The sequence below is a fragment of the Panulirus ornatus genome, chromosome 23, assembly GCF_036320965.1.
Source record: "Panulirus ornatus isolate Po-2019 chromosome 23, ASM3632096v1, whole genome shotgun sequence".
Classification (NCBI taxonomy): Eukaryota; Metazoa; Arthropoda; class Malacostraca; order Decapoda; family Palinuridae; genus Panulirus; species Panulirus ornatus.
The window spans coordinates 12,673,747-12,692,966 of record NC_092246.1 but is presented as its reverse complement, the minus strand read 5'-3'; the positions used below and the strand labels follow the sequence as shown (position 1 = coordinate 12,692,966).

Below are 19,220 nucleotides of genomic sequence, written 5' to 3'. Positions count from 1 at the left end.
TGTGGAAGGTATTAAGAATATATGGTGTGGGAGGAGAGTTGTTGGGAGCAGTGAGAAGTTTTTATCGGGGATGTGGGGCGTGTGTACGTGTAGGAGGAGGGGAAAGTGATTGGTTCTCAGTGAATGTGGGTTTGCGGCGGGGGTGTGTGGTGTCTCCATGGTTGTTTAGTTTGTTTATGGATGGGGTTGTTAGGGAGGTAAATGCAAGACTTTTGGAAAGAGGGGCAAGTATGAAGTCTGTTGGGGATGAGAGAGCTTGGGAAGTGAGTCAGTTGTTGTTCGCTGATGATAGAGCGCTGGTGGCTGATTCATGTGAGAAACTGCAGAAGCTGGTGACTGAGTTTGGTAAAGTGTGTGGAAGAAGAAAGTTAAGAGTAAATGTGAATAAGAGCAAGGTTATTAGGTACAGTAGGGTTGAGGGTCAAGTCAATTGGGAGGTGAGTTTGAATGGAGAAAAACTGGAGGAAGTGAAGTGTTTTAGATATCTGGGAGTGGATCTGGCAGCGGATGGAACCATGGAAGCGGAAGTGGATCATAGGGTGGGGGAGGGGGCGAAAATTCTGAGGGCCTTGAAGAATGTGTGGAAGTCGAGAACATTATCTCGGAAAGCAAAAATGGGTATGTTTGAAGGAATAGTGGTTCCAACAATGTTGTATGGTTGCGAGGCGTGGGCTATGGATAGAGTTGTGCGCAGGAGGATGGATGTGCTGGAAATGAGATGTTTGAGGACAATGTGTGGTGTGAGGTGGTTTGATCGAGTGAGTAACGTAAGGGTAAGAGAGATGTGTGGAAATAAAAAGAGCGTGGTTGAGAGAGCAGAAGAGGGTGTTTTGAAGTGGTTTGGGCACATGGAGAGAATGAGTGAGGAAAGATTGACCAAGAGGATATATGTGTCGGAGGTGGAGGGAACGAGGAGAAGAGGGAGACCAAATTGGAGGTGGAAAGATGGAGTGAAAAAGATTTTGTGTGATCGGGGCCTGAACATTCAGGAGGGTGAAAGGAGGGCAAGGAATAGAGTGAATTGGAGCGATGTGGTATACCGGGGTTGACGTGCTGTCAGTGGATTGAATCAAGGCATGTGAAGCGTCTGGGGTAAACCATGGAAAGCTGTGTAGGTATGTATATTTGCGTGTGTGGACGTATGTATATACATGTGTATGGGGGTGGGTTGGGCCATTTCTTTCGTCTGTTTCCTTGCGCTACCTCACAAACGCGGGAGACAGCGACAAAGTATAATAAAAAAAAATAATAATAATATATATATATATTTTTCATTTATTTATTATACTTTGTCGCTGTCTCCCGCGTTTGCGAGGTAGCTCAAGGAAACAGACGAAAGAAATGGTCCAACCCCCCCCATACACATGTATATACATGCGTCCACACACGCAAATATACATACCTACACAGCTTTCCATGGTTTACACCAGACGCTTCACATGCCCTGATTCAATCCACTGACAGCACGTCAACCCGGGTATACCACATCGCTCCAATTCACTCTATTCCTTGCCCTTCTTTCACCCTCCTGCATGTTCAGGCCCCGATCACACAAAATTTTTTTCACTCCATCTTTCCACCTCCAATTTGGTCTCCCTCTTCTCCTCGTTCCCTCCACCTCCGACACATATATCCTCTTGGTCAATCTTTCCTCACTCATTCTCTCCATGTGCCCAAACCACTTCAAAACACCCTCTTCTGCTCTCTCAACCACGCTCTTTTTATTTCCACACATCTCTCTTACCCTTACGTTACTCACTCGATCAAACCACCGCACACCACACATTGTCCTCAAACATCTCATTTCCAGCACATCCATCCTCCTGCGCACAACTCTATCCATAGCCCACGCCTCGCAACCATACAACATTGTTGGAACCACTATTCCTTCAAACATACCCATTTTTGCTTTCCGAGATAATGTTCTCGACTTCCACACATTCTTCAAGGCCCCCAGAATTTTCGCCCCCTCCCCCACCCTATGATCCACTTCCGCTTCCATGGTTCCATCCGCTGCCAGATCCACTCCCAGATATCTAAAACACTTCACTTCCTCCAGTTTTTCTCCATTCAAACTCACCTTCCAACTGACTTGACCCTCAACCCTACTGTACCTAATAACCTTGCTCTTATTCACATTTACTCTTAACTTTCTTCTTCCACACACTTTACCAAACTCAGTCACCAGCTTCTGCAGTTTCTCACATGAATCAGCCACCAGCACTGTATCATCAGCGAACAACAACTGACTCACTTCCCAAGCTCTCTCATCCCCAACAGACTTCATACTTGCCCCTCTTTCCAAAACTCTTGCATTTACCTCCCTAACAACCCCATCCATAAACAAATTAAACAACCATGGAGACATCACACACCCCTGCCGCAAACCTACATTCACTGAGAACCAATCACTTTCCTCTCTTCCTACACGTACACATGCCTTACATCCTCGATAAAAACTTTTCACTGCTTCTAACAACTTTCCTCCCACACCATATATTCTTAATACCTTCCACAGAGCATCTCTATCAACTCTATCATATGCCTTCTCCAGATCCATAAATGCTACATACAAATCCATTTGCTTTTCTAAGTATTTCTCACATACATTCTTCAAAGCAAACACCTGATCCACACATCCTCTACCACTTCTGAAACCACACTGCTCTTCCCCAATCTGATGCTCTGTACATGCCTTCACCCTCTCAATCAATACCCTCCCATATAATTTACCAGGAATACTCAACAAACTTATACCTCTGTAATTTGAGCACTCACTCTTATCCCCTTTGCCTTTGTACAATGGCACTATGCACGCATTCCGCCAATCCTCAGGCACCTCACCATGAGTCATACATACATTAAATAACCTTACCAACCAGTCAACAATACAGTCACCCCCTTTTTTAATAAATTCCACTGCAATACCATCCAAACCTGCTGCCTTGCCGGCTTTCATCTTCCGCAAAGCTTTCACTACCTCTTCTCTGTTTACCAAATCATTTTCCCTAACCCTCTCACTTTGCACACCACCTCGACCAAAACACCCTATATCTGCCACTCTATCATCAAACACATTCAACAAACCTTCAAAATACTCACTCCATCTCCTTCTCACATCACCACTACTTGTTATCACCTCCCCATTTGCGCCCTTCACTGAAGTTCCCATTTGCTCCCTTGTCTTACGCACTTTATTTACCTCCTTCCAGAACATCTTTTTATTCTCCCTAAAATTTAATGATACTCTCTCACCCCAACTCTCATTTGCCCCTTTTTTTCACCTCTTGCACCTTTCTCTTGACCTCCTGTCTCTTTCTTTTATACATCTCCCACTCAATTGCATTTTTTCCCTGCAAAAATCGTCCAAATGCCTCTCTCTTCTCTTTCACTAATACTCTTACTTCTTCATCCCACCACTCACTACCCTTTCTAATCAACCCACCTCCCACTCTTCTCATGCCACAAGCATCTTTTGCGCAATCCATCACTGATTCCCTAAATACATCCCATTCCTCCCCCACTCCCCTTACTTCCATTGTTCTCACCTTTTTCCATTCTGTACTCAGTCTCTCCTGGTACTTCCTCACACAGGTCTCCTTCCCAAGCTCACTTACTCTCACCACCCTCTTCACCCCAACATTCACTCTTCTTTTCTGAAAACCCATACAAATCTTCACCTTCGCCTCCACAAGATAATGATCAGACATCCCTCCAGTTGCACCTCTCAGCACATTAACATCCAAAAGTCTCTCTTTCGCACGCCTGTCAATTAACACATAATCCAATAACGCTCTCTGGCCATGTCTCCTACTTACATAAGTATACTTATGTATATCTCGCTTTTTAAACCAGGTATTCCCAATCATCAGTCCTTTTTCAGCACATAAATCTACAAGCTCTTCACCATTTCCATTTACAACACTGAACACCCCATGTATACCAATTATTCCCTCAACTGCCACATTACTCACCTTTGCATTCAAATCACCCATCACTATAACCCAGTCTCGTGCATCAAAACCACTAACACACTCATTCAGCTGCTCCCAAAACACTTGCCTCTCATGATCTTTCTTCTCATGCCCAGGTGCATATGCACCAATAATCACCCACCTCTCTCCATCAACTTTCAGTTTTACCCATATTAATCGAGAATTTACTTTCTTACATTCTATCACATACTCCCACAACTCCTGTTTCAGGAGTATTGCTACTCCTTCCCTTGCTCTTGTCCTCTCACTAACCCCTGACTTTACTCCCCAGACATTCCCAAACCACTCTTCCCCTTTACCCTTGAGCTTCATTTCACTCAGAGCCAAAACATCCAGGTTCCTTTCCTCAAACATACTACCTATCTCTCCTTTTTTCACATCTGGTTACATCCACACACATTTAGGCACCCCACTCTGAGCCTTCGAGGAGGATGAGCACTCCCCGCGTGACTCCTTCTTCTGTTTCCCATTTTAGAAAGTTAATACAAGGAGGGGAGGATTTCTGGCCCCCCGCTCCCGTCCCCTCTAGTCGCTTTCTACGACACGCGAGGAATACGTGGGAAGTATTCTTTCACCCCTATCCCCAGGGATAATATACATATATATATACATATACACATACACACACATACACATACATACGCACATATACACACACACACACATACATATATATACATATGAAAAATGTAAGAAACAATTTAGAAAACTGAAACTTCTAGCTTGAAATGAATGAAAAATGAATGTCACATAATGGTTCAACCTCTGGCTATGGAAAAAGGAAATGTATAATTTATTTACACAAACGTCAATAGCAGTTGTCATCAATTTAAAACTGGTATCAATAAGCTTCAATGTCTAAGCTACATTTTTCTCAATTTCACTATTTCTGGTCAAAACCCATGTATGAAATTTATCACTCCGTAACACACTAAACATTTACTTCCCCTTTAAAAAATTTCTGGGAAGTCTGTCTCGATAACCTGCGGAAACTTCCCATGGCGAGGTTTGTGTTGCAAGGGTTTCCCCGATTCACAAACGTTTAGCATCACTGGGGGGCAAGGTAGTTCCGTTTGCGTTTTGTAGGACAAAATTTTCACAACAAAATCGGGTGAAACTTCGGGTCTTTTGGGCCCAAAGGGAAAACTTTGAGTAATAAAGTGTAGCAACCTTCCTTGTTCAGCAACCCCCCCTTTTTCCAGCCTCAAATCCCAAGAGGATGGAATCAAAAACACTTTTTTGGGGACATGAATAGAGTTGTTTCACCATTTTACAGTAATTGTAAAAAGGGGAAAGGGGGCCTTGTTGATGGGTGTGGGCCCTGGCAAAAAGAAAATATATATAAAAATATAAATATTTATAATTTTTTAATATATAAATATACTTACCCCGGGGATGGGGATTAAAAATACTTCCCTTTTCCCCTGCGGTCGAGAACGATAAAAGGGGGGGGGGGGGGTGGAAATCCCCCCCCTCTCTTTTTTTTTTTAATTTTCCAAAAGAAGGAACAAGGGGGGCCCGGGTGGGGATTTTCCCAAAAAAAGGGCCCCAGTCCTCTGCCCGCACCTCGCAACCGGGAAATGGCGAATAGTTTAAAAGAAAGAAAAAAATATACACATGTCCCTACCAAAATTTAGTACATAAAATACACGTACACAAAAAAAATTTAATAAAAATTTACATATTATATTTTACCTTAAACCCATTCCTGGCACTACCCCTCCCCATGGAGATAAAAAAAAGAAATCACTAACCCCCCCTTAGGGATGTGGAATAAAAAAGCTACCCATCGACAGGGTGGCAGAGAATCCTTTTCTGCTGTCCTGTTACTTTCTGAGAATGATTACAGGATGGAGAAAAGCGAGGAATTTTCCTCCAAGGCACAGACACCTATCCCTGAGGCTCCCTCACAAATGATAATAATAATAATAAAATATTCATCCCTGGGGATAGGGGAGAAAGAATACTTCCGATGTATTCCCCGTGTATCGTAGAAGGTGACTAAAAGGGGCAGGAGCGGGGGGGGCTAAAGACCCTCCCCTCCTTGTATTTTAACTTTCTAAAAGGGGAAACAGAAGGAGTCATGCAGGGGAGTGCTCATCCTCCTCGAAGGCACAGATTGGGGGTGTCTAAATGTGTGTGGATGTAACCAAGATGAGAAAAAAGGAGAGATAGATAGTATGTTTGAGGAAAGGAACCTAGATGATTTAGCTCTGAGTGAAATGAAGCTCAAGGGTAAAGGGAAAGAGTGGTTTGGGAATGTCTTAGGACTAAAGTCAGGGGTTGGTGAATGAACAAGAGTAAAGGAAGGAGTAGCAATACTCCTGAAGCAGGAGTTGGGGGAGTATGTCATAGAGTGTAAGAAAGTAAACTAAGATTGATATGGGTAAAACTGAAAGTGGATAGAGAGAGATGGGTGATTACTGGTGCCTATGCACCTGGTCATGAGAAGAAAGATCATGAGAGGCAAGAGTTTTGGGAGCAGCCAAGTGAGTGTGTTAGCAGCTTTGATGCATGAGAGTGGGATATAGTGATGGGTGATCTGAATGCAAAGGTGAGTAACGTGGCAATTGAGAGTATAATTGGTGGACATGGGGTGTTCAGTGTCATAAATGGAAATGGTGAAGAGCTTGTAGATTTGTATGCTGAACAAAGACTTGTGATTGGGAATACCTGGGTTAAAAGGAGAGATGTACATAGGTACACATATGTAAGTAAGAGAGATGGCCAGAGAGCATTATTGGATTATGCATTAATTGATAGGCTTGTGAAAAGAGACTTTTGGATGTTAATGCACCGAGAGGGGCAGCTGGAGGGATGTCTGATCACTATCTTGTGGAGGTAAAGGTGAAGATTTGTAGAGGTTTTCAGAGGAGAGAATATTGAGGTAAAGAGAGTGGTGAGAGTAAGTGAGCTTGGAAAGGAGACTTGTGAGAGGAAGTAACAAGAGATTGAGTGCAGAATGGCAAAAGGTGAGAACAAAGGATGAAAAGGATTGGGGGAGGAATGGGATGTATCTAGGGAAGCAGTGATGGCTTGGGAGGTGGGCAGATTAGAAAGGGTAGTGAGTGGTGGGATGAAGAAGTAAGATTGTTAGTGAAAGAGAAGAGAGAGGCATATATATGGATGATTTTTGCTTGGAAGTAGTGCAGATGACTGGGAGATGTATAAAAGAAAACAGCAAAAGGTCAAGAGGAAGGTGCAAGAGGTGAAAAAGAGAGCAAATGAGAGTTGGGGCGAGAGAGTATCATTAATGTTTTGGAAGGAGGTAAATAAAGTGCATATGACAAGAGAGAAAATGGGAACATCAGTGAAGGGGGTAAAAGGGGAGGTAATAACAAGTAGTGGTGAAGTGAAAAGGATATGGAGCGAGTATTTTGAAGGTATATTGAATGTGTATGATGATAGTGGCAGATAAAGGGTGTTTTGGTCGAGGTAGTGTGCGAAGTGAGAGGGTCAGGTAGAATGATTTGGTAAACAGAGAAGAGGAAGTGAAATCTTTGAGGAAGATGAAAGCTGACAAGGTGGCGGGTTTGGATGGTATTGCATCGGAATTTATCAAAAAAGAGGGTGACTGTGTTGCTGATTGGTTGGTAAGGATATTCAATGTATACATGGTTCACAGTGAAGTGCCTGAGGATTGGAAGAATGCACGCATAGTGCCACTGTACAAAGGCAAAGGGGATAAAGGCGAGTGTTTAAATCACAGAGTATTCCTGGGAAATTATATGGGAGGGTATTGACTGAGAGGGTAAAGACATGTACAGAGCATCAGGTTGAGGAAGAGCAGTGTGGTTTCAGAAGTGGTAGAGGATGTGCAAATCAGGTGTTTGCTTTGAAGAATGTATGTGAAAAGTACTTAGAAAAACAGAAGGATCTATATGTAGCATTTATGGATCTGGAGAAAGGCATATGATGGGGTTGATAGAGATGCTTTGTGGGAGCCTTGCAGAGGATGAAATCCAGCAAGGCAGTGGGTTTGGATGGTATTGCAGCTGAATTTATCAAGGAAGGACGTGACTGTGTTGTTGATTGGATGGTAAGGATATGTAGTGTATGTATGAATCATGGTGAAGTGCCTGAGGTTGGCAGAATGCATATACAGAACCATTGTGCATTGGGATAAAGGTGAATGCTTAAACTACAGAGGCATAAGTCTGTTGAGTATTCCTGGAAATTTGTATGGGAGGGTATTGCTTGAGAGGGTGAATGCATGTTTAGAGCATCAGATTGGGGAGGTGCAGTGTGGTTTTAGAAGTGGTAGAAGAATACTTAGAAAAACAGATGAATTTGTATTTATGAATCTGGAGAAGGCATATGATAGGATTGACAGAGATGCTTTGTGGAAGATCTTATGGATATATGGTGCAGGACCTAAGCTGCAAGAAGCTGTGAGAAGTTTTTATCAAGGGTGTAAGGCATGTGTACAACTAGGAAGAGAGGAGAGTGACTGGTTCCCCGTGAAGGTTGGTCCGTGGCAGGGGGTGTGTGATGTCCCAATGGTTGTTCAATTTGTTTATGGATGGGGTGGTGAGGGAGGTAAATGCAAGAGTTTTGGAGAGAGGTGCAAGTACACAGTCTGTTGGGGATTAAAGGGCCGGGGAACCAAGTCAATGGCTATTTGCTGATGATACAGCAATGGCAGCTAATTGGAGTGAGAAACTGCAGAAGTTGGTGACTGAGTTCGGAAAAGAGTGAGAAAGGAGAAAGTTGAGAGTAAATGTTAATAAGGGCAAGGTTATTAGGTTCATTAGGAATGAGGAACAAATTAGATGGGATGTAAGTTTGAATGGAAAAAATTGGAGGAGATGAAGTGTTTTAGGTATATGGAAGTGGATTTATCAGCGAATGGAATCATGGAAGCAGATGTGTCATAGGGTGAAGGAGGGGGTAAAGGTTCAAGAAGCGATGAAGAATGTGTGGAAAGAGAGTTAACATTATCTCGGAGAGCAACAATGGGTATGTTTGAAGGAATAGTATTTCTAACAACATCATATGGTTGTGATGCATGGGCTATAGATAGGGTAGTACAGAGGAGGGTAGATGTGTTGGAAATGAAATGCTTCAGGACAATATGTGATGTGTTGTGGTTTGATCGGGTAAGTAATGAAAGGGTAAGAGAGATGTGTGGTAATATAAAGCGTTTGGTTGAAAGAGCAAAAGAGCATTGTGTTGAAATGGTTTGAACATATGTATAGAATGAGTGAGGAAAGGTTGAGAGAGAGGATACATGTGTCAAAGGTGGAGGGAACAAGGAGAAGCGGGAGACCAAATTGGAGGTGGAAGAATGAAGGGAAAAAGATTTTAAGTGATTGGGGTCTGAACATGCAGGAGGGTGACAGGTGTGCAAGGAATAGAGTGAATTGGATCTATGTGGTATACTAAGGTCAACATGCTGTCAGTGGACTGAATCAGGGAATGAGAAACATCCAGGGTAAACCATGGAAAGATTTGTAAGGCCTGGATGTAGATAGGGAGCTGTGGTTTTGGTGCATTACACATGCCATGAATGAATTTGGCCTTTTTTGTCTGTTTTCCTGGCACTACCTCACTGATGCAGGGGGTGGCAATGCTGCATCCTGTGAGGCAGGGTGGCTCTAGGAATGGATGAAGGCAAGCAAGTATGATTATGTACATGTGTATATATGTATATGTCTATGTATGTGTATGTACAAGGATGTATATGTGTATATGTTGATATGTATATGTACATGTATGTGTGTATGTATATACGGATGTATATGAATGGATGGGTCTTTTTCATCTGTTTCCTAGAGCTACCTCGCTAATGCACACAGACACATACATTTTTTCCTCATACATATTCACAATTTCCTGTGCAAGTGAGGTAGCATTAAGAACAAATGACTGAGCCCCTTTCTCTGTTCCTTCTTTTGGAAAATTAAAAACGAGATGGGAGGATTTCCAGCCCCCCATCCCCTCCCCTTTTAGTCGCCTTCTATGACACGCAGGGAATGTATGAGAAGAATTCTTTCTCCCCTATCCCCAAGGATAAGACACATACATATATTTACATATACATAACAGCATATACACATACATTCACATATAGAGATATATTTATTTATCTATTTTGCTTTGTTGCTATCTCCCGCGTTTGCAAGGTAGCGCAAGGAAACAGACGAAAGAAATGGCCCAACCCGCCCCCCTACGCATGTATATACATACACGTCCACACACGCAAATATACATACCCATACACCTCAATGTACACATATATATACACACTCAGACACATACATATATACACATGCACACAATTCACACTGTCTGCCTTTATTCATTCCCATCGCTACCTCGCCACACATGGAATAACATCCCCCTCCCCCTCATGTAAGCGAGGTAGCGCTAGGAAAAGACAACAAAGGCCCCATTCATTCACACTCAGTCTCTAGCTGTCATGCAATAATGCCCGAAACCACAGCTCCCTTTCCACATCCAGGCCCCACAGAACTTTCCATGGTTTACCCCAGATGCTTCACATGCCCTGATTCAATCCATTGACAGCATGTCAACCCCGGTATACCACATCGATCCAATTCACTATATTCCTTGCCCGCCTTTCACCCTCCTGCATGTTCAGGCCCTGATCAATCAAAATCTTTTTCACTCCATCTTTCCACCTCCAATTTGGTCTCCCACTTCTCCTCGTTCCCTCCACCTCCGACACATATAACCTCTTGATCAATCTTTCCTCACTCACTCTCTCCATGTGCCCAAACCATTTCAAAACACCCTCTTCTGCTCTCTCAACCACGCTCTTTTTATTTCCACACATCTCTCTTACCCTTACATTACTTACTCGATCAAACCACCTCACACCACACATTGTCCTCAAACATCTCATTTCCAGCACATCCACCCTCCTGCGCACAACTCTATCCATAGCCCACGCCTCGCAACCATACATATACAGATATGTACATATATACACATGTACATAAGAGAGATGTGTGGTGGTAAAAAGAGTGTGGTTGAGAGAGCAGAAGAGGGTGTTCTAAAATGGTTTGGTCACATGGAGAGAGTGAGTGAGGAAAGATTGACAAAGAGGATATATGTGTCAGAAGTGGAGGGAACGAGAAGTGGGAGATCAAATTGGAGGTGGAAAGATGGAGTGAAAAAGATTTTGAGTGATTGGGGCCTGAACATGCAGGAGGGTGAAAGGTGTGCAAGGAATAGAGTGAATTGGGACGATGTGGTATACCAAGGTCGACGTGCTGTCAATGGATTGAACCAGGGCATGTGAAGCATCTGGGGTAAACCATGGAAAGTTCTGTGGGGCCTGGATGTGGAAAGGGAGCTGTGGTTTCAGTGCATTATACATGACAGCTAGAGACTGAGTGTGAACGAATGTGGCCTTTGTTGTCTTTCCCTAACGCTACCTTGTGCACATGCAGGGGGAGGGGGGTTGGTATTTCATTATGTGGCAGGGTGACGACGGGAATGAATAAGGGCAGACAGTATAAATTATGTACATGTGTATATATGTATATGTCTGTATGTGTATATATATATATGTATACGTTGAGATGTATAGGTATGTATATGTGCGTGTGTGGACATGTATGTATATACATGTGTATGTGGGTGGGTTGGGCTGTTCTTTCATCTGTTTCCTTGCGCTACCTTGCTAACGCGGGAGACAGCGACAAAGTATAATAAATGAATATAAAATAAATACACATGTACATATTCATACTTGCTTGCCTTCATCTATTCCTGGCACCACCCTGCCCCAGAGGAAACTGCAGTGTCACCCCTGCATCAGCAAGATAGTGCCAGGAAAACAAAAAAAAGGCCACATTCATTCACCCTTAGTCTATAGCTGGCATGTGTAATGCACCAAAACCAAAGCTCCCTATCCACATCCAGGCCTCACAGACCTTTCCATGGTTTACCCCAGACATTTCATATGCCCTGGTTCAGTCCATTGACAGCATGTCAACCCCAGCATACCACATAGTTCCAATTCACTCTATTCCTTTTAAGAGAGAGACCTGGTGTTACCCAGGATCTCTTTCCTTAGAATCCTGCTAAGTTGTGCTACCTCCAGCAGCAGGGAAATGTGAATTCCTTTGAACAGAAAAGTTTTTAAACAAGACTGTACTCTGAATGATACTGCCTCACCAAAGAAGACTTTTCTCTAATGGTGTAACCTCAAGCATGATGGAATCCAGCAACACCTGGTAAATTACTCACAACCTAATATTAGACTTAAACTGGATTATGTTTTTCAAGTCTGGTCACTACACCTACAGAAGCACGGATTATGTTTTTCAAGTCTGGTCACTACACCTACAGAAGCACTAAGATTTAATTGAGTGAGTCAAAGGAGAGGTATCTAAATTAATAACGTACCTCAATGAAGATAGTTCAGCTATAATGACAGGGTGAAGGCCAAAATTCTCCCCACCATGAAGAATATAAGAGATGTCCTCTACAGTAAACAATATGACAGAGTAACAAGAACTTTGTCAAAATGGAAGTGAAGAAATGTTGTTTTAGTGTAAAGGTGGAGGATAATTGAAAAAGACCACACCACACTCACTTCTACCTCCACCATCTCACCACCATCCCCACCACCACAAGTCCATTGTTATCATCTAATATCACTACCAATCATCAACAGCCCTTACTAACCACCAACACCAACCATACCATCACTGCTACCAGCCATCAACATCACTATAACCACCACAATCCTCACCAACCACCACCACAACAACAACAACAATACCTATTAAGCATTCAAAAGTAAGATAAAGATATACAGAAATGTAATCATTAGGTAAACTATTTGGTAGAAGTCATCAATAAGAACATTAGGTAGGAGCCACTGAAAACGCTGCACTACATTTGCCCTCTGCCTGTTAATAGTGAGGTACTACAGGATAAGATGTGGCACTGGAGTTCACCAGTTATAGAGACTTTTTCCATAGCCACCCCTTCAGGGAGCTCCCGAAGGGAATGAGCATCAGAGGTATAGATAGATAGGCTGACAGATGTAATCATGGTTGACAGGAGGTTACAGGTTTACTGATAACAGAAGAGTAGAGAATGGCTCTTACAGAAGGCCAGGGAGATGATGACTGTTTTTCAAATACTTGTTTTCCCACTTAAATCACCTTACCACCAACAACAACCACTATCATCACCAAGCACTACCAGCTGCTAACATCAATAACCACTAATAATAATAAAATAAACCTAAGTTAACTGAAGGAGCAGGAGAGTGCTACAGTGACATTTCTAATAATAAGGAAAAATTAACAGTTAATGTCATCTTTGACATCTCTAGTAAAAAAGACTTGAAAATGTGATGTGTCTTTCTTTCTAATGTGTTTGTTTTCCATTTAGAGCACACTCTTATTCACTAAACATGCACAATGCTAGTGGTAAATAGTATAAATAAATTCAGAAACACTATATATATGTATACCACATACAGTAATCTTAAGTACAGCATCCCATAACAAAGTCCATATTTCTCAGATGCCAAAGAAGCACCACCGTATCAGATCCTTAAGACAAGAAGCGAAAGAAATGTGTGGTCCTAGCTACCACATAAGAGTAAGCCCACTAAGCTGGTCTCTAAATATTATTGTTGTACTTTGTATTCTTAAAATAATGGGTGTAATCAAGGTAGCCATGTTCCCAAAAATCAGTGTATAAAATCATGAATAATCCAGACGCTAGTACAGACGAGATTACACAATGCTTCTACATTTACACTTAACCTAAAAAAATGAGAGGTGAATGAATCTGCCAGGCTCATCAGGCTATTTACTTCTTGCTGTTTTTTCCTATCTTTTAAGGTTGCAATTTTAAGTTTTCACTAATTTTAGTACATCTTTTATTACACTTGTCCTAAACTTTCATAAAAAAGGATGTGACTAATATTTGCTAAGTTAGGGAAAAGTAAGTAAAAGTAATTTTGAATGTGAAAGTAATATGGATGTGGTCTCAAAGTGGTGGCTCAGGTCCAAGCAATTTTTGCATTTAATATTCCCAAAATTCACCTGCAGTTTAGAACAGGGCGTGGCTTATATTCACATAAATAAAGAACAGTATATAAATGTTTACAAAGGTCCCTGTATGTCAACCTCATGAGATGAAGACCCTTTGCAGAATGCTCTCCCCATACTGTAAAAATGAATGCAAAACATACATTTACTTAAGAGTACCCATCCTCATACTCTCCATTTTCTTTGATTTCCTCCACAGTTCTCCCTCTTTTGAGGGAGATCCTGATGCCTTTAAACCATCAAGGACATCCAGCTGGATGTCTTATTTCATAGGTTCATTTCAAATATTTCTTGACATATCTCATGCCTTCCATTCTTAGTATATGGCCATGCTATCTTACCTGGTTCATTTCAGTTATTTCTAGTGCTGATGTAAACTTTAAATCCTATATCATATTGGTGATTCTTATCTTATCAATTCTTACAGTTGTCTCTTCTTTCAACAGCCTGGATCTGTGAACTTCATTTGGTTCTGAGTGATCACGCTTCCAATCCATGAACTTAATGAAATAGGTCTTAGAATGGTGGCAAATATAAATATTTTGAATTTCAATGGTGCACTTCTATCTTTCAGCATAAGGAACATCATACTGAAGTTTCTAATGTATTAATAATTTGTTGTTTATTTACATTTGCTGCAGAATTACATTCTTAAATATTACTCCAAAGCATTTAAAATTACTTACTTTTATAGCTGGTGATCTTCTCTATGTGTCAACTGTTCACAGTCTCTAGTAACATTAATCACTTCCAGTTCACTCTTACCAATTTCCATTCCATTTCTGGTTAAACTATCTGACCACCCATCCATTATACCCTGAAAGTCTATTGCATTTTGAGCTTTAATAGCAATGTCATCAATATTTTTTATATTTATATTGCTTTGTCGCTGTCTCCCGTGTTAGCGAGGTAGCACAAGGAAACAGACAAAGGAATGACCCAACCCACCCACATACACATGTATATACATACACATCCACACACGCAAATATACATACCTATACATCTCAACATATACATATATATACACACACAAACATATACATTTACACAAGTACATAATTCATACTGTCTGCCTTAATTCATTCCTATCACCACCCCACCACACATGAAATAACACCCCCCTCCCCCCGCATGTGCACGAGGTAGCACTATGGAAAGACGACAAAGGCCACATTCGTTCACACTCAGTCTCTGGCTGTCATGTAATAATGCACCGAAACCACAGCTCCCTTTCCACATCCAGACCCCACAGAACATTCCATGGTTTACTTCAGGCACTTCACATGCCCTGGTTCAATCCATTGACAGCACGTCGACCCCAGTATACCACAATGTTCCAATTCACTCTATTCCTTGCATGCCTTTCACCCTCCTGCATGTTCAAGCCCTGATCACTCAAAATCTTTTTCACCCCATCCTTTCACCTCCAATTTGGTCTCCCACTTCTTGTTCCATCCACCTCTGACATATAGACTCTTAGTCAATCTTTCCTCACTCATTCTCTCCATGTGACCCAACCATTTCAAAACACCCTCTTCTGCTCCCTCAACCACACTCTTTTTATTACCACACTTCTCTCTTACCCTGACATATATCCTCTTGGTCAATCTTTCCTCACTCATTCTCTCCATGTGACCAAACCATTTCAAAACACCCTCTTCTGCTCCCTCAACCACACTCTTTTTATTACCACACTTCTCTCTCACCCTATTATTACTTACTCGATCAAACCACCTCACACCACATATTGTCCTCAACATCTCATTTCCAGCACATTCACCCTTCTCCGCACAACTCTATCTATAGCTCACGCCTCACAACCATATAACATTGTTGGAACCACTATTCCTCCAAACATACCCACTCTTGCTTCCTGCGATAATGTTCTCGACTTCCACATATTCTTCAACGCTCCAAGAACTTTCGCCCCCTCCCCCACCCTATGATCCACTTCCACTTCCATGGTTCCATCCGCTGACAGATCCACTCCCAGATATCTAAAACACTTCACTTCCTCCAGTTTTTCTCCATTCAAACTTACCTCCCAATTGACTTGTCCCTCAACCCTATTGTAACTATTAACCTTGCTCTTATTCACATTTACTCTTAACTTTCTTCTTTCACACACTTTACCAAACTCAGTCACCAGCTTCTGCAGTTTCTCACACAAATCAGCCACCAGTGCTGTATCATCAGCGAACAACTGACTCACTTCCCAAGCTCTCTCATCCACAACAGACTGCATACTTGCCCCTCTTTCCAAAACTCTTGCATTCACCTCCCTAACAACCCCATCCATAAACAAATTAAACAACCATGGAGACATCACACACCCCTGCCACAAACCTACATTCACTGAGAACCAATCACTTTCCTCTCTTCCTACACGTACACATGCCTTACATCCTCGATAAAGACTTTTCACTGCTTCTAAAAACTTGCCTCCCACACAATATATTCTTAATACCTTCCACAGAGCATCTCTATTGACTCTATCATATGCCCTCTCCAGATCCATAAATGCTACATACAAATCCCTTTTCTAAGTATTTTTCACATACAATCTTCAAAGCAAACACCTGATCCATGCATCCTCTACCACTTCTGAAACCACACTGCTCTTCCCCAATTTCATGCTCTATACATGCCTTCACCCTCTCAATCAATACCCTCCCATATAATTTACCAGGAATACTCAACAAACTTATGCCTCTGTAATTTGAGCACTCACTTTCATCCCCTTCGCCTTTGTACAATGGCACTATGCAAGCATTCCACCAATCCTCAGGCACCTCACCATGAGTCATACATACATTAAATAACCTTACCAATGAGTCAACAATACAGTCACCCCCTTTTTTAATAAATTCTACTGCAATACCATCCGAACTCGCTGCCTTACCGGCTTTCATCTTCCACAATAATCACCCATCTCTCTCTATCCACTTTCAGTTTTACCCATATCAATCTAGAGTTTACTTTCTTACACTCTATCACATACTCCCACCACTCCTGTTTCAGGAGTAGTGCTACTCCTTCCCTTGCTCTTGTCCTCTCACTAACCCCTGACTTTACTCCCAAGACATTCCCAAACCACTCTTCCCCTTTACCCTTGAGCTTCATTTCACTCAGAGCCAAAACATCCAGGTTCCTTTCCTCAAACATACTACCTATCTCTCCTTTTTTTCTCATCTTGGTTACATCCACACACATCTAGACACCCCAATCTGAGCCTTCGAGGAGGATGAGCACTCACCACATGACTCATTCTTCTTTCTTTCTTTCTTTCAAACTATTCGCCATTTCCCGCATTAGCGAGGTAGCGTTAAGAACAGAGGACTGGGCCTTTGAGGGAATACCCTCACCTGGCCCAATTCTCTGTTAATATATGCAAATATGAGCTCTTAATCTTCTCTTTTTTTTTCAAACTTGATCGCTATTTCCCTCATCAGCATGCCTTCACCTTCTCAACTGATACCCTCCCATGTGACTTGCTAGGTACACTGAAAAAACTTATACTTCTATAGTTTGAACACAACTTTTATCTCCCTTACCTTTTCACAGTGGCTCTATACATGCATTCTGCCAAGATCCATACATACATTGAAAATCCTTACCTACTGATCAACAATTAGTCACCCCCTTTCATAATAAATTCAACTGCAATACCATCCAATCCAGCCACCTTTCATCTCACAAAAGACTTTTCTCTTCACCAAACCACTCTCCATGACTCTCACTTCACATACTACCCTGACCCAAACACCCTCCATCTGCCATCCTATTATCAAGCATATTCACCAGTCCTTTAAAATACTCCATTTTCTCACTTCATCACTACCTGTTACCACTTCCTATTCTGCCCCCTTCACCAATGTTCCTATCTGTTCTCTTGTTCTTTAACAAATTATCAGCCTCCTTCCAAAACATAGTATTCACTCCAACTCTCATATGCCCTTTTCAACCTGTACCATCATCCTGATCTCTTGCCACTTTCTCTTATAACTACACCAATCATTTGCACTCCCCTGTAAGTAATGCCCAAATGTCTCTGTTTTCTCTTTCACTAGTAAGTTTACTTTTTCATCCCACCACTCACTACCTTTTCTAATCAGCCCACTTCCCATCTTTCATATGCCACAAGCATCTCTTGCACATTCCAGCACTGCTTCCCTAAATACCTCTCATTCCTCACCTTGGTTCATTTGACCTCTATTTGCCTCCTACACTCAATTTTCCTGGTATTGCTTCACACAAGTCTCTTTTCCAAACTCACTTAATCTCACCAGTCTCTTCTCACCAACATTATTTCCCCTTCTCCAAAAGCCTCTACCAATCTTCACTCTCCCCTCCACAAGACAGAAATCAAACATCCTACCAGATGCCCTTCTCAGCACATTTAGATCCAGAAGTCACTCTCTTACATGACCATCAATTAATCTTCTCTTATGAATATATATCTTCAATTTCATCTTTAAACATGATGAATCAAAGAGGGATCAATCCTCCTCCCTGTCTGGCTCCATTTTTTTTAACCACTCACTGTAAATCTCCCTAATTTTGACAATGATGGTAAACACTTTTTAATCAATTTCATATCAAATTACATTACCAATCTTCAAAATAACTACAGTACCTTTTTCACATTCTCCTTACAATTACAATTTACTGGTTTACCAGTACTCTTCAGGTAAGGATTTCAGCTAATCCCATTTAGTACATGATATTAAGAAACTTCCAACTGAATACTGTTGTTCTGTAATACAATATGAGTGATATCTAGAGGATATGGCATGGCCATGCACACAAAATGGCAACAAATTCTCAACTATGTCAAAAATAAATCAAACTGCTATTCTCTACTACATCAAAAATAAATAATCAAACAAAACAAACATATATCACACCTTTAAAGCAGTTTCTAGCTCCTGTTTTAACAAATGAATCTCTTCTGAAATATCCTGTAAAGCTTCTGTTTGAGCCTGTTGGATTAAAGACTCTATCTTGATCTGGTAATGCTTGCTAACTGAAGTCAGTCTGTGCTGTTGTGAAGACAATTCCTTCTGAAGACTTTCTATTGTATCCTGTTGTAATAGAAATATCTACCATAAATTCAACAGTAGTAACTCAAAAGCAATAAATTAGCAATACGAAAAGGGATAAGTAAAACACCTGG

The 19,220-nt window shown here is 41.6% G+C and overlaps 1 protein-coding gene across 5 annotated transcripts in view; it reads right to left on the bottom strand.

Moving 5' to 3' along the window:
- Positions 1 to 19,220, bottom strand: part of LOC139756811 (uncharacterized) — a 374,339-nt gene that overhangs the window by 294,198 nt on the left and 60,921 nt on the right. For all 5 annotated transcript variants that reach the window (XM_071676620.1, XM_071676618.1, XM_071676617.1 and 2 more), the window contains one exon: positions 18,952 to 19,128. In XM_071676620.1, coding sequence (XP_071532721.1) covers positions 18,952 to 19,128 — 177 coding nt within the window. The remainder of the gene's footprint in view (positions 1 to 18,951; positions 19,129 to 19,220) is intronic.